We start from the raw sequence: 14,711 nt of genomic DNA, 5'->3' as shown, positions 1-14,711 counted from the left end.
TGACCACAAGAATACTGTAGTAATTTCTTTTCCATATTTTTATAGGCTTGTAATTAAGAAAGTTTCTCTTCAAAATTAGCTTATTAACACCATTTCAAGTTACTGATCTATATATTAAGCTAACAATCAGAGAACCAACAGAAATTGTATTATGTAAACTTTATCCACAATGAATAGCCAAACTCATGATTTTATTTTTATTAATTTATTGAAGTACAATTATTTTGTTATTAAAATAATTGTATTAAAATCAACAGGCAAAGCAATAAAAGCAGCTCAGACTATGTATCAACATTAGATCTAGAATGTTTTGCTATACTAAAGTGTCATGAATTTATAAAAGACTACTGAACTGAAATCAAGAACTTTACCTATCATGCTTCAAAAATATTTACTCACTTAGGACAGCAAAACAAAATACTGTCATCTGCCTTTCTACATGCAAGAGTATTTATTCAATTATGTAAAAGCACTTATTGCAAGGACTGCCAGTAGAAATAGTATAACTGGTAAATAAACTATCTTTAAGGAATAATATACATGGCTACTATAAATGAATTTACCACTGGAAATTTATTACAATGAAAGCACAGAAGTTTTTTTTTCCATCCTACCCTGAAACACTTCAAGTTATTCTAGACTTCCTATTTCAATCATACAAATATTACATCTGCAACATCAGAAATTACTTTTGGAAACTTCATTTTGCATAGTTTCACTTCAAAAATATATGCTAACATAATACCATATTCAAGGAACAAATGATATATGGAAAAAGAAATTGCATGTGCAGGACAAGCTGTCATCAGAAATGAATGGCATTTGATTTTTAAACAAAATTAAATTGAGGTTCAAGCCTAGAGACAAATATTGCACAACTGGTAATGTAACTTTCTTTACTGCCATGAAGAGAAACATTAAATGCTACTACATATGGAATAGAGATGAATCCTGATAACTTCCTGGGTGCTAATGAGCTTCAATAGTAACACTTTCACACATGCCTATCATAATTGATACAATTAAATCAATTTCTGAAGCACAGAAATTCCAAAGACTGTCATTGAACATATTGAAGTCAGCAAGTTCAGTACTCTCAAAAACAAACATACAAACTCTTAACTGCTAGATTTCCAGAATGCCACACTGTTAAAATGCCATTCAAAAGTGTTTACAATAATGTTGGCAAAAATTAAACAGTAAATGAAGGGCTTAATAATTAGCTCCATTTTTAAGTATGGAATTTAAGGCAAGGAGGGCATATCCAAAGGCACATTCACTAGATCTGATTACATTTAGATTTTTATTATCCTTGATTTACACAATGCTGCTGCAAACCTAAAGTGCAAGATGTGGCAGGTAAAATTGTTTCTGTATTTTAAGCCACTTGAATAGCTTTTAAATTTATCTTTAAAATCTATCCCTAATGAACTGATTGCTCTCAAAGTTTTAATGAGCTGAAAACAAGACTACACATTAGCAAATGGCAGAAGCATGAGATGCAGAAATTTTGTACATTACTACAGGAATAGTGATACAGCTGGATGTTACGTTTTAAAATAACCATACAGACCATAACGCATTCACTTTTTTTTTTTTTTTTTGAAGAGCAAAAATTTTTCATGCCATACAGGAATACAAATGATAAGTTTTAGGTATGCTTTCATTGTAACAACTTCGCAAAATTATATCTTCATTTTCATTCTGAATGTTTCTTTAATGTTTGCTAACTATAACCTATGGAGTAAACCTAACACACACACTAGATTACTAAACATTTCAATGACACTACTGGTATACATAGATTGAAAGTAGAATGTAAATAATATATCCGATCCAACTTCAGTGTGGTTCAGAGGCTTTCGTAATTAAAAATTAACCGAGTGTTCATGGCTTGAGGATAAGTGGATATATCCACACACACCTGTGTATATCAGTATTATGCATGTGCATATATATATACACACTGATATATACATTTATAACTTTTTAAATGGTAAAACCTTTTTTTTTTTTTTTTTTTTTTTGCATGGCCAAATGCTGTTAAAATGTACATATCTGAAACTTTCCAGTATGGAAAATTGTCCATATATTTACTGGTAGAAGAGCTTTATTTCAAAAACTAATTAGTAAAATAAACAATATTATGCAGTTACAAAAGATAATTTAAATATACAAAGATAAATTACAGCTAACACAAAGTAAAAGAAATTAGGATGAATCACATTTCACAAATTACTTAACATGTAATACTGAAAGGGGAAACCAGATATGGATATAACTTTCTAATATTTAAAAAGAATATATACAAAACGCACTACTTATTGTTATCACTAAGCACTATAGATTTCATGCTTTCTAATAAAAACCAATAATTGAAAAAAGAATTCAGAGATAAAATAAATAATTTTTTAGTGTCACAATATTTTCATACTTACAGAAGTAAATGAATTTCTTTTGAAATAGAAGACGAACTGCTAGAATTTTTAGAACAAACAAGCCCTTTATCTTAACAAAAAACAGTTCCCATATATTCCATATTCTCCCCCCCCTCAAATCCTCCTCAAGAAAGAACAGTATTAAAGAAATTATAAATGGAAGATAATTAATTTTGCAATATTGATGCAATTTTAATGCACAACACCATCAAATGAATACCAAGTAAAATTTTCATTTTAGTCTAATATTCATTATGCATCAAGCACAAACGTGCCAATTCAAGTAGTATACTACACAATGACTGTGATAATTCATTCACAAAAAGTCTTTTGGGTTTTTTTTTTTTTTTTTTTTATTAAAATGTTAATAAGCTTTCATGAACACAAGAAAACCTTAAATGTAAAAATTAAAATAAAACACAATTATACAGAAGTGACAGAAGCTAATTTACTTTCATAAAGTTACATTACATAAATTTGTGGAGAATACATGTACACATTCAGGGCAGGAATTGTTAACTACCAATGGCAGGAAAACTAACACAGTGTTAACATCTATTAAATTTTTCAGATTTTTCTTTAAAAATAATGAAAATGTTTTTTGCTTTTATTTACTCTATACAATGATTTTTTATGTTATGTAATGGTACGCATTATGGCAGTATTCCTAATTAGATTTAGTATTCTGCCATAATGCTATACTTTACAAATGGAATCAATTAACTGCTTAACAAAGAACAAACTGCACATAAGTCACAATTAAACAAAATATTTAGAAAGTAGGTGTATTTCTGTGAAAGATTAATACAATTTTACAACCTGCATAAACAGACTAATTAAGCAAATACTGAAATGATCATTCCCAGATGTATAAATTACCACACTTCCCACAATGAAAGATTACGTACACTTTAAATACTTCTCATTTCTAAGAGCATAGCCTTTGCAGGTGAGGTGATATAGAAATACAACAAAGATGATCTCTACAGAATGAGAATGTATTTCTTGATACTTGCCACTTGGTCTTAAATGTATCCTCCAATGGATTACAAGTCCGTGAGGAGGGAGAAAGCCAACCACGTGGAAAACTTCCTTTAAACAAGCCAATAAATTTTTTTAATAATGACAATCAAAACCTTAGCAGCATCCCGAACTCTGTTGCTTTACAGGTGAGCTTGGATTTATCTTATCTCCAGGTCTAATGCCATCACCACCAGAAGTCTGAGGTCCCATTCGATTCTTTATTTCTGCTGCCATGGTCATAAATGCTTGTTCAACATTTGTGGCATTCTTCGCACTTGTTTCCAAAAAGGGAATGCCTAATTGGTCAGCATATTCCTGTTTAAAGAAAATATATATTAAATCTAAAAATCTCACTGCAAACATAAAATACACACGCACACATACATGTTGAAGGACCAAGAAATATTATCCATTGAATCATGTTAGAAGTGTGTGAACTATGAGTAAGCAAACATCCCTGTCAAGAGTACTCATTACAGAGTACGATCATTATAAACTTCAATAGCTGGATGATTCACCCCAAATGTATTTTGAAAAGCAACAGGATTTTATCATATAACTCCAGTCTTGTGTAATCAAAACAGGCAGTACCTCCTCCCAAAATCTCATTTATAGCTCCTTTTCATTAATTAAAAGTATTCAAAGATTAATTAATGTTAGTACGAAGTTATCAAGGCAATGACTAATCCAAGTATTGTAGAATGCCATTAATCAATCTGACTTGTAACTAATACTAAACTGAATCTTATCAATCCACCATTTTCATTTGACAGAGGTATACAAGACAGCCTGCCAAATCCAAAGCATTGAATACAATAAAAAAAAAACGTTCAGGACACCACCTTGAAAACATACTAAAACTGCATGGTTTTTCTTATCCTCTTCCACATGTTGCTGCAGGTCACCTCAAAAATTCCATCTAGTGAAGAGGGGTTTTCTCTACAGGTCACATCAAGCCATTTTGACTAAATTTTGAATAAAGTTTTTTTTTTTTTTTTTTTTTTTTCTGTGCCCTCTGTATTCTAAGGATGACAATGACTGAAATGGTCTGCATATTATAATTCTACTCATCTTGTCATATAATAAAGATTTATCGTCTTTCTGCTTTTAAAAGGGAGAAAAAAAAGTTAAATCGAAAAATTTGAACATTTTCAAATATTTTAGTATTTTGTGTTTTCTTAATACTACACATGTACTTCTTTCGAACTGATTTTATATCCAACATACATAATCTTGTCTTCATAACATTCCACATTGCTTCAGTAAGTTATCTCCTATCATCAGAAAACACTTGGGAACCATTCACGATTTCAATGTGCCCCTTCTATTCTTGTTCTCAGCTATATATCTTCTTCCCCTTTTCAAGTAACTCAGGAACCTCAGAAATCTAATTAATGCTCTGATAGGATGAGCAATCTTATTTGTATAATGCTGTCTGTCAACTGCCTGTTGTCCATGATAAAAAAAACACTGCCATCTCTATAAGACTGAGGTTTCATTCTGAGCTACATATTCGTTTTAGTCAAGTTAGTAAATTCAGTAAAGAAAAGTTGCTAAAAAATGCAACAAATGGGGATGGATAAGAAACTGGTGATGTGAATAAAAGGGTGGTTGATGGACAGATACCAAGTAGTAGTATATGGAGGAGCAAATCCAGGAGAAGGCAGGTGACTAATGGTGTGTTGCAGGTTCTCTGTGCTTGGACCACTGCTGTTTAATTTGTACATAAATGATATATGAAATTTGAAATGTGGAATGTTATGCACCTTGGGATACAAAGTTACAAGCTGTGTATCACATTGATGAATCCAGGGATTTCAGAGGTGGTAGTAGTAGTAAACAGCTGAAGTTTAGAGGACACATTGCTAAAGTAGCCAGGGTAACTCACAGGATTAGTTAGTTATTGAAGAACACACAAGCAGAGATAAGGTCATTGTCATTTCTCTTTATAAAGATGATATGACCACATCAATTACTATGCTTATTTCTGGTCACCTGGATTTCTTGGAAATGAGGAAGTGGTGAAGAAGATCTAGTGGCAAGTGACCAAGATGGCGAGTAGTCTGTGGAATGCTTACTTTACTTTCCGAGTCCGGAACACCAATCATATCCTCTCCATCCAAAAAACAGCGGCTTGTAACGGCTTGTTATTGACCTTTTGCAAAGATGCCCAAACTGTTCATCAGTTTGGGCATCTTTGCAGTCACAGCTGTCATCATCTGCATAACCCCATTTCCTCAGGTCACTTCTGCATCTGGACACTCCCACTCTAAGACAGTTCAGAGTCCTCCAGGTGCTATAGGGTAGGTGATATCCCTTGGTTAACTCTTCCTTAATTATGGGGCTTCTTGAAGTTGAACCGATTCCCTCCATAGAACAAGGCATTGCTCCTCAGGTTTATGGATCAATGGTTTAGTTCTTTGCATAAAACTATGCCTTGATTTGAGCCGAGAAGCTGTGATGATATGGCCGTACATTGGATGTCTTTCGTCCGTCATCTGCTTTTTTTTCTCCATCTCACCGGCCACTTGACATCATATTCCTGGTGGCGCTATGCCTGCTAAGGGATACAGCTTGTTGACTGGGGTTGGTCTTAGGCATCCGGTTATGATCCTAATATCGTTTAAAGCCACATCTTTAAATGATACGTGTTTCACATGGGCAGATGCCACCCACACTGGGGCAGCAAAACACAATGCCAAAGCTGTCGAGCGAAGTACCTCTGGTTGAGCTCCCAAAGTCGTGCCAGTCATTTTTCTTATGATGTTATTTCTTGCATAGATTTTTCCTTTTAGTTCCTGGCAATGTACCTTATACGACAAGGTATGATCCAGCTTAACTCCAAGATATTTGGGTTTGCTGCAGTGTTCAAGGCGTTTTCCTCTCCAAACAATTAACTGGCATTTTGTTTCCCTGTTGTGCAGATGGAAAGCGCATATCTGAGTGTTGTTTGGGTTAGGCTTCAGGCAATTGGTTTCATAGTAATTGGAGAGTATTTCTAAGGCTTCTGTCAACCTCTTCTCAACTTCTTCAAAACTCCTTGCTTGACTGCATATAACTGTGTTGTCGGCATAGATAAACCTCCTCACTTTTTGGTGGGTTGGCTGATCGTTAGTATAAATATTGAAGAGCATTGGGGCCAATACACTTCCTTGAGGTAACCCATTCTTCTGATTTCTCCATCTGCTCTTCTTTCCTTGCAAAGTTACGTAGAATCGTCGATTCTGGAGCATGGTTTTAACTACATTCATGAGGTGAAAATCTTTCGTCATTTGGTACAGCTTGACCAACAGTTTCTTGTGATTAACAGTGTCATATGCTGCTGAAAGATCGATAAAAGCTACTCCAGTCACAAGCTTCTTCTCGTAACCATCTTCGATGTGCTGCGTGAGATTCAGAATTTGGCCACAGCAGGACTTTCCGGGACGGAAACCGGCTTGCTCGGGTATAAGTTTCTCGTCAATGTTTGCTGCTATTCTTTCCAGAATGATTCGATCAAAAACGTTATACAAGTGGCAGAGGAGAGAAACAAGGCGAAAATTTTTAGACTCTGTAGGTTCCCCTTCCTGGTTTAAGTAAAGCTACCACGTGAGCTTTCCTCCATAATTTGGGCAACTGAAGAGATTCTAAACACCTACTCATCAATTTCACCAGCCATTGGATGGCTACCGAACCGAAACGCTTTATCTGTTCTGTCCGAATGTCGCTTGGGCCAGCAGCTCTATTCTCTTTCTGGTGACACATAGCTTTTCTTAGTTCTTCTTCGGAGAACTGAGAGGCCAATGAATTAATCTCAGCTTCTTTAATGCGCGTAAGATTGTTTTTCAGTATCTTCTTGTCTGTCCTGCCATTCAATAATAGCTGGTGAGCGATCTGGTTTGGCGTGACCTCTGTTAAGTAAACTGGAGTTTTAGTTGGATCGTTGCTGAAATTCTTCACCAGTTTCCATGCTCGTCTGCTGTTCTGTTTCATATCCAAATCCTGCAGTAGCTTCATCCATCCCCTCTTTCTACCATCCATGAGTTTGTCCATCAGTTTTTCAACAGCCTCAATTGTGTCTACAGCGAAAGGATCCTTGTCATATCTGATTTTATATTCTTTTAGTTGTTCCATCTGGTTTTCATTACACCCAGCGATGTATTGAGTTCTGCACCCTCATGGTATATGCCGTCAAGATACTATTTTGATGGTATTCATGAACTCTTCATAGTTACTTGGATCCGCTTCAAGAGTGTTTACTGTCTGATTGAGTTCCTTCGCAAATACGTCCCCATCTTGCTTTTTTAAAATTAAACAGTCACTTAAAAGGTACTGTGGAATGCTAATAAGGATAAATTGAGGGTTTAAGGATTGCAAAAGTTGGTTGATAGGAGAAAAAGAGGGGATATGATAGAAACATTTAAGTTGCTTAAAGGCTTTTATAGGATTGATGCAGAAAAATGTTTCAGCACTTGGCTAGAGGGAGCAGAATAAGAGGTCATTCCTGGATGTTGGGTAAGAGTATGGTTAGCAAGGGTGTGAAGACTAGATTTTTTGCTTGGAGAATCGTGAATGAATGGGGTTGCCTGATTCAGTTGCGAGTGCTTGGCTGTTAATGGTTTCAAGAGATACAGTAGATATTGTGTTGCTCGTTTGGGCCTCTGATGATCAGTCTTGGGACTCCATTTTGAAGAAAATCATGATTTTCATGGAGATAAATCAGTAAGATACTGGGAATACTCATTAGAATACTGTATTAAGATGTCCAGACAATAATAATATCCACTTGCTTGAGGAAAAGATCATTTCTAAGATACTCCATATAATACATTAAACTTTACTATTTATGAAGTTTTTATACCTGAAAATGTATGTGAGGGTTTTTCACTGTATATAACAATCTCTAAACAGCAGTTCTTGGATAACCATTGCAAATCTGACAAGATAGCCAAACTTATCTTACATCAGCATCACTTCTAGAATACAGAAAGCTCTTTTCTGTGGGTATCTAAGTTTTGTTCTTATTTTCTTATCCTGATGTCAGATAACTGCCAGCAAAAGATGTTCTATTTAATATGAATAAGTATTCTCAGTATCTTACTAATTTATCTCAATGAAAATCATGATTTTCTTCAAAATATTACGTAATCTCAATGGAAGATGAAAAAAGACATTCCTTAGAAAAATTTAAATGTAAGAAAATCTTGTTCACTAATGCTGAAGTAGAGATAACCTGGTCATTTTAAAGTTTCTAAAATCAAAGAATATAGAATGTTGTCCAAAGGACAAATCTATATGAAAGAGCAAACTGTCCTATTTCAAGAACAGAAAGACAGATTAAAATTATATTACTGCATTCGGCATGGAAAGCATGTTTTATACAACTGTGCTTAACTTGGTTATTCTTGAGTGCAGTGAAACTGAAAAGATACTTTCAAATAAAATTCTGAACACAGAAAAATGCTGTGAGGATCAGCTCAAAAATTTTACTGCTATATATGGTCTAAAACAGCTGTCTATACCAAAACAGGGAAAAAATCATTAAACCTTTGAGTCAAATATAAACCTTGACCTTCAACTGCAGTTTACCACAACTGAAAGTCAAAATAACTTACCAGATCTCTCTCTACTTAGAAATGGATAACTCATAGTAAGACAGATCTAATGCTCAGATAAAGGTAGCTCTGGGGGGAAAAAAAGTTCTGTATTTAAAAGAGAAGTAGAACACTGCTTATGTACATGAACCAAAGTTTTGATAATGCTATATTTCTGACAAGGGTGATGTGATGCAGCAATGAAGTACTTTCTTGTGAGCTGTTTATCTGTGAACAGAGTGCCATTAGTTTGTTGTAAAACAAGGTTTTCCCAAAAATAAACAACCTCATTTTATAACACCTGTTCATCTTGTTTTTCTTCTACTTCAAGAGTAAATAATTCTTGAGTATATTAAATTCTCTATAGAAATTCATGAAGCTTCAACAAGGAAGAATTCTAGGCAAATAACATCAATGTATCTCTTCCAAAAGACTTAAGAGAAAAAATAAATAAGAAATTGTTTTTAATGTTCCATAGTGTGCAGGAACAAGGGGAGCAAGTTTGAATTTTTGAGGGATAAATATCCTAAGCAGCATATGACTGAAGCAACTAGAGGCTTTAGTGTTTTGGATTTGGTGATAACGTCACCAGATATAGCTGTTAATGAGGTATTAACACTGCCACCAGTTGGTGAGAATGACCATGGGGTACTTGTTTAGAAAGTGGTCAAACAAGAAAGGGTTACTACCAAAAAAAAGGATACATGTGAAATTTTAAGTGGGTGATTATGGGAAGCTTTATAGTCAACTAGCATCAATATGTTGGGTAGGTGAGTTATGCAGAAAAAATGTTTATAGTGAATGAGAATTCATAAGGCACTATCTGACAAGTTATGTATAACTGCATGCCAAGAGTTAAGAGCATAAATAGAGCAGGAGTGAAATGGATAAACAGTGAAAATCAAGCAAGCTGTGTTGGAAAAGATGTTATATCTTTTCCAACACTGTGCTAGTGTTAAAGGATACCATGCAACATGTAAAAGGGAAACAAGTATTAAGGGGATTAGATGTTAATAAGGCTGTGGGATTGGATGACATCACGTATTTTTAAGGAATGTGTAACAGTTAAGGTCTTGGTTATTTAATGAAATAACCAAGGGCATAACTTGGACCTGGTTATTTAATGAAAATCTTGTAGTTTTCCGAAGGAATGGAAATAAAGCAAAACAGTGCCACTCCAAAAGCATGATTCTAGGACAGAAGTTTCCAATTATAGACTAGTCTGTATAACTACAACTGTAGTCAAGGTGTTAGAGGAATTGGTTAAGAATAGAATGAGATTGTGTTGATAGACATATTCTTTGTGATGCTCAGCAAGGATTAGTAAAATATTGTCTTGTTTTAGCAATCTACTTGCATTATATGATAGGGTAACAAGTAAACTTTTTTTGTAAATGATATATGATACTGATGTTCCCATTAAAACAGGTAATACTGAACTACAAAGCTGGAAATTGTGATCAACTAAGAATACTATTTTTGGTCCCATGGTATCAGTTGCTAAATGGAAAAAATATCAGCAATGCATGGGAATCTTTGAAAAATGCTTAATTCAGGTGGTATCTGAATGTATCCCTAGTGTTCAAAGAATACGTAGGTTGGAAGTGAAATGGATGTGGAAAGAATATCATGAGAATAAGACTGAGAGGAGTTATGAAATATAAAAAGCTCAGGCCAGAAAAGGAATGAGTATTGTGTAGAAAGCTAAATCAGAATATGAAAAGAAACTGGCTATGCAATCTAAAGGCAATCCAAAAGAATTTTATTGTTATGCTGCAAGCAAAGGAAGGAATGAATATGGAAGAATAACTTTAATGAATGCAGATGGTACATGAATGTCGGAAGCTAATGCGATTGTTCAATGAATGAGTGCTCACTTTGCTGAGATATATCAACCAGGTGTATGTAACATGGTCCACAATGCTACTGCTACATTGGAGGAAGAGTTAAAGGTCCATGAAAATGAGATTAAAGAGTTGTTGCATAACCTGGATAAGAATCTGTGAACAGGGATAGATGGAATATCAGTACATTTGCTAAAGGAATGTTCAGCACAATTGGCAAAGGCCTTTAACATGATTGTATAATAGTTCCATAGTACAAGAGTGGTGCAAAAAACTGGTGTCTTACCAATCTATGAGTATCTCAAGTGTCCTTGGCAAAGGATATAGTGGAATTACCAAATGCCCAATTTATCAGTGTGCCATTTTAATGTAACTGATACTGTGCAACATGTAGATAGGAAACAAGTATTGGATTGGAAGAATCAGGTGTATAAGGTGTTGATTGGTTTTTCATATTTTATAACAATGTTACTGCCAAGTTGGATACACTACAATAATATTGGATTTTGCTAAGGCATTTGATAGAATACCACACGAAAGGTTATTGCATAAACTGAAGAATAAACTGGACTGCATCAGTGGATGGTTCAAAAATTGATATACAGTGGGTGTAAATCTGTTAGTTTAAGGTGACCAGTGGTGTATCTCAGAGTTGAGTCATTGGACCACTTTTGTTCAATTTATACATTAAGAAGGGTCTAATGTGGTGGGGGGGGGGGTTGCTTAAGGGTCCAAGCTGTATAACTGAGAGGAGCCCTCCACAGACTTTAAAGGAATGCGGAGAACCGACCAGGGCTTCTGACCTAATCCAATCCTCACTTTCTCTTGGTGCAGCCTGTTGGTTATCTACCTGGATACTGAACACACGAGGATGGGCTGGCAATTTGGGATTAAGGTGACCAAATTGTATTCTTATTGGTTAAACCAAAATACAAAATTATGGTACAACATGACAAAATTTCATGCTGGCTGGGGTGTCGCGTGGTTAAAGAAGCCCCCGTTGTTTTCAGCAGGGAACCAGGTCGAACAGCGAAAAGTCAGCTACTGGAACAAATCTGAAAACACACCCCAACTCAACATCACCAGAGTTACAGATCGGTACTATCAACATAAGAAGCCTGAATGGCAAAGAAATGGAGCTAGCTGAGGAATTAGATAAGTACCAGATAGACATAATAGAGGTGACTGAAACAAAAAAGACAAAAACTGGAGATCTTTCTGAGCAATAAATACAAAATGTTATATTCAGGCAATGACAATCAAGGAAAAGAAGGAGTAGTCATAATATTCAACACAATATACAAGGCTATCTTCTTGAATGGCAGGCAGTCTCAAGTAGAGTATTGTGGGCAAATATGAGAATGGGGAACTGGACAATGTTCCTATGGTCCCACCGAAGGTTCTACTAAGGTAGAAGTGGAGGAATTTTTTTCAGGCTTTAATAAAAGGAACTGACACAATGAAAAAGGAAAAGTTGGTCCTTGTTGGGGATCTAAATAGCAGAGTACGGAATGATTGAGACATACAAAAATATTTTGGGAAAATTTGGAGAAAAGAGCAAAGCTAATAAGAATGGCAAATATCTGTTGTATTTCTGCTCAGGACATGGACTGGTTATTACTAACACCATGTTCCAACATAAAAATGTGTATAAATTCACATGGAGAGAAGAGGCAAGGAATAAGAAAAGTCTCATTGACTATGTTATTGTTGATAGTGATGTCTTCTCCCTGGTGCAGGACACCAGAGTGTACAGAGGATTTGAAATTGGAAATGATCACTATTTAGTCTTGAGCAGGATAAAATTGAATTTCATATTGAAAAGAATAATATGTAAGAAAGTTTTAAAGTGAATAAAAATTGAGAAGCTCTCAGATGTGAACTGTAGACTAAAATACACAAAGATTATTGAAGAAAAAACAAAAGAGTTTGAAAAAATGAAAGAACCAAAAAAAACCTTGGAGATTCAGTGGCAAGCCTTGAAGAAAACCCTGATTGATTCAGCTAGAGAGGCATGTGGTGAAGTTGTCTGCAAGGATAGAAAAATTAGAACTCAATGGTGGACATGGAAAGTTAAAGTGGCAGTGAAAGAAAAGAAGAAAGCATATCAAAAGTTCCTGGCAAATAAGTCAGCTTGTGCTCTTAGAGAATACAGAGACAAATGTAAGAAAGCTAAACAAAAGTCATGGGAGGACTTTGGCAAGAACATAGAAAATAAATATCAAGAAGGTGGCAAAATATTCTGAAGGTTGCTGAAAAAGCTTAGTAATGGAGAAAAGAGTGCTGTAAAAGGAGTTAGAGATGATAAAGGTGACATGAAAATGGGAGAAAAAGATATCCTCGAAGTATAGAGTAATTACTTTGAAAAAGTGCTAAATGAAACAAGCAGTGATCACAGCACAGTGGTAAAAAACACTGACCAGGCATCAAAGGCATGAAATATGGAAAGGCAGCAGGAGTAGATGATATTCAACCAGAAATGCTGAGGTATGGTGGTATAAAAGTCTTACAGTGGCTGCACTGCATAGTTCAGAAAGCCTGGACAGAGGGACAAATTCCTGATGATTGAAGTAGAGCTCTAATAGTACCAATATATAAAAAGGGAAATAAAACTGAATGTAAGAATTACAGAGGTATTTCCCTATTGAGTGTTCCTGGTAAGATATATGCAAGTATACTTGAGAAACGGCTGAGAAGAATTGTGGAAGAAATGCTTGGTGAAGAACAAGCTGGATTCAGGTCAAATAGAGGTTATCAGGATCAGATCTTCACTTTACAACAAATAGTGGAGAAATCATGGGAATATAACAAAGATCTGTATTTAAGTTTTGTCGATTTGGAAAAGGCATATGACAAGGTGCCAAGAGAGAAGCTATTCAATACGCTAATTATATGGTGTCAGTGGGGCATTATATCAAGCAATACTTAGTCTTTATTTGAGTTGTAAGTCAGCAGTTAGAATTGAAAGAAGTACAGGAAGATGGTTTAATGTTAAATCTGGTGTGAGATAAGGATGCACATTATCCCGTCTGTTATTCATTATCTATATGGATCACATTATGAAAGAAAGTGGTATTAAACATGATATCAAAATTGGAGATGTTAATGTCAGCTCTTTGCTTGATGCAGATGATGTTATACTTCTAAATAAATCTGCTACAAGTCTGCAAGATTCTCTGACTAAATTGAATAGCTGTTGTAATAGATATGGTATGAAAGTCAGCAATAAAAAGACAAAAACAATGAAAATAGGCAGAATCATTGAAAATGTCAACTGTGTTGTGAATGGAGAACCTGTGGAACAAGTGAAACATTTCAGCTACTTAGGGACGATTTTAACTGAAGATGGTAAATTAAATATAGAAATAGACAACAGAATCAGCAAAGCTGGTATGGTGGGAAGTCAGTTGAATAAATTTATATGAAATAAGAGAGAAATTAGTCAGAACACTAAATTAGCTGTATACAAGACAGTGTTCAAACCAGTTTTAACTTATGGATCTGAGAGCTGGGTCAGAAGTAAAACACTTGACCAAAGACTAGAGACCGCAGATATGAGAGTACTGAGAAAGATTAGAGGCATGAACAGATGGCATCAATGGCAATATCATATTAGGAAAGAACTAGACATTGTAGGCATCCAGGAATGCTTTAGCAGAGCTAATCTCAGGTGGTATTGTCGTGACGTTCTATTTTCATGTTGAGTTCTAATCTGCCATCTTGCTTGAAGTCACTCTTATTAATAAAACAACTAATTACAAATTGATCACCGATCCAAAAGTAGGGAAATTTATAATTATACTGCGCCACCCTATTTTTAGATTAGTCTATAT

At 34.9% G+C, this 14,711-nt stretch overlaps 1 protein-coding gene across 1 annotated transcript in view; it reads right to left on the bottom strand.

The window, feature by feature from the left end:
- Positions 1-2,872: 2,872 nt before the first annotated feature.
- The window catches only part of Rab1 (RAS oncogene family member Rab1), a 117,772-nt gene continuing 105,933 nt past the window's right edge, over positions 2,873-14,711 (bottom strand). The window contains exon 7 of the mRNA XM_090400582.1: positions 2,873-3,776. Within this exon, the coding sequence (XP_090256708.1) occupies positions 3,576-3,776 (201 nt within the window). The 3' untranslated portion in view covers positions 2,873-3,575. The remainder of the gene's footprint in view (positions 3,777-14,711) is intronic.

Source organism: Typopeltis vanoorti, chromosome 11 (assembly GCF_054136105.1).
Source record: "Typopeltis vanoorti isolate ZY-2024b chromosome 11, IOZ_Tvanoo_1.0, whole genome shotgun sequence".
In the NCBI taxonomy this organism is placed as follows: Eukaryota; Metazoa; Arthropoda; class Arachnida; order Uropygi; family Thelyphonidae; genus Typopeltis; species Typopeltis vanoorti.
The sequence above is the reverse complement of the archived record's forward strand: the minus strand, read 5'-3'. Positions and strand labels throughout refer to the sequence as shown.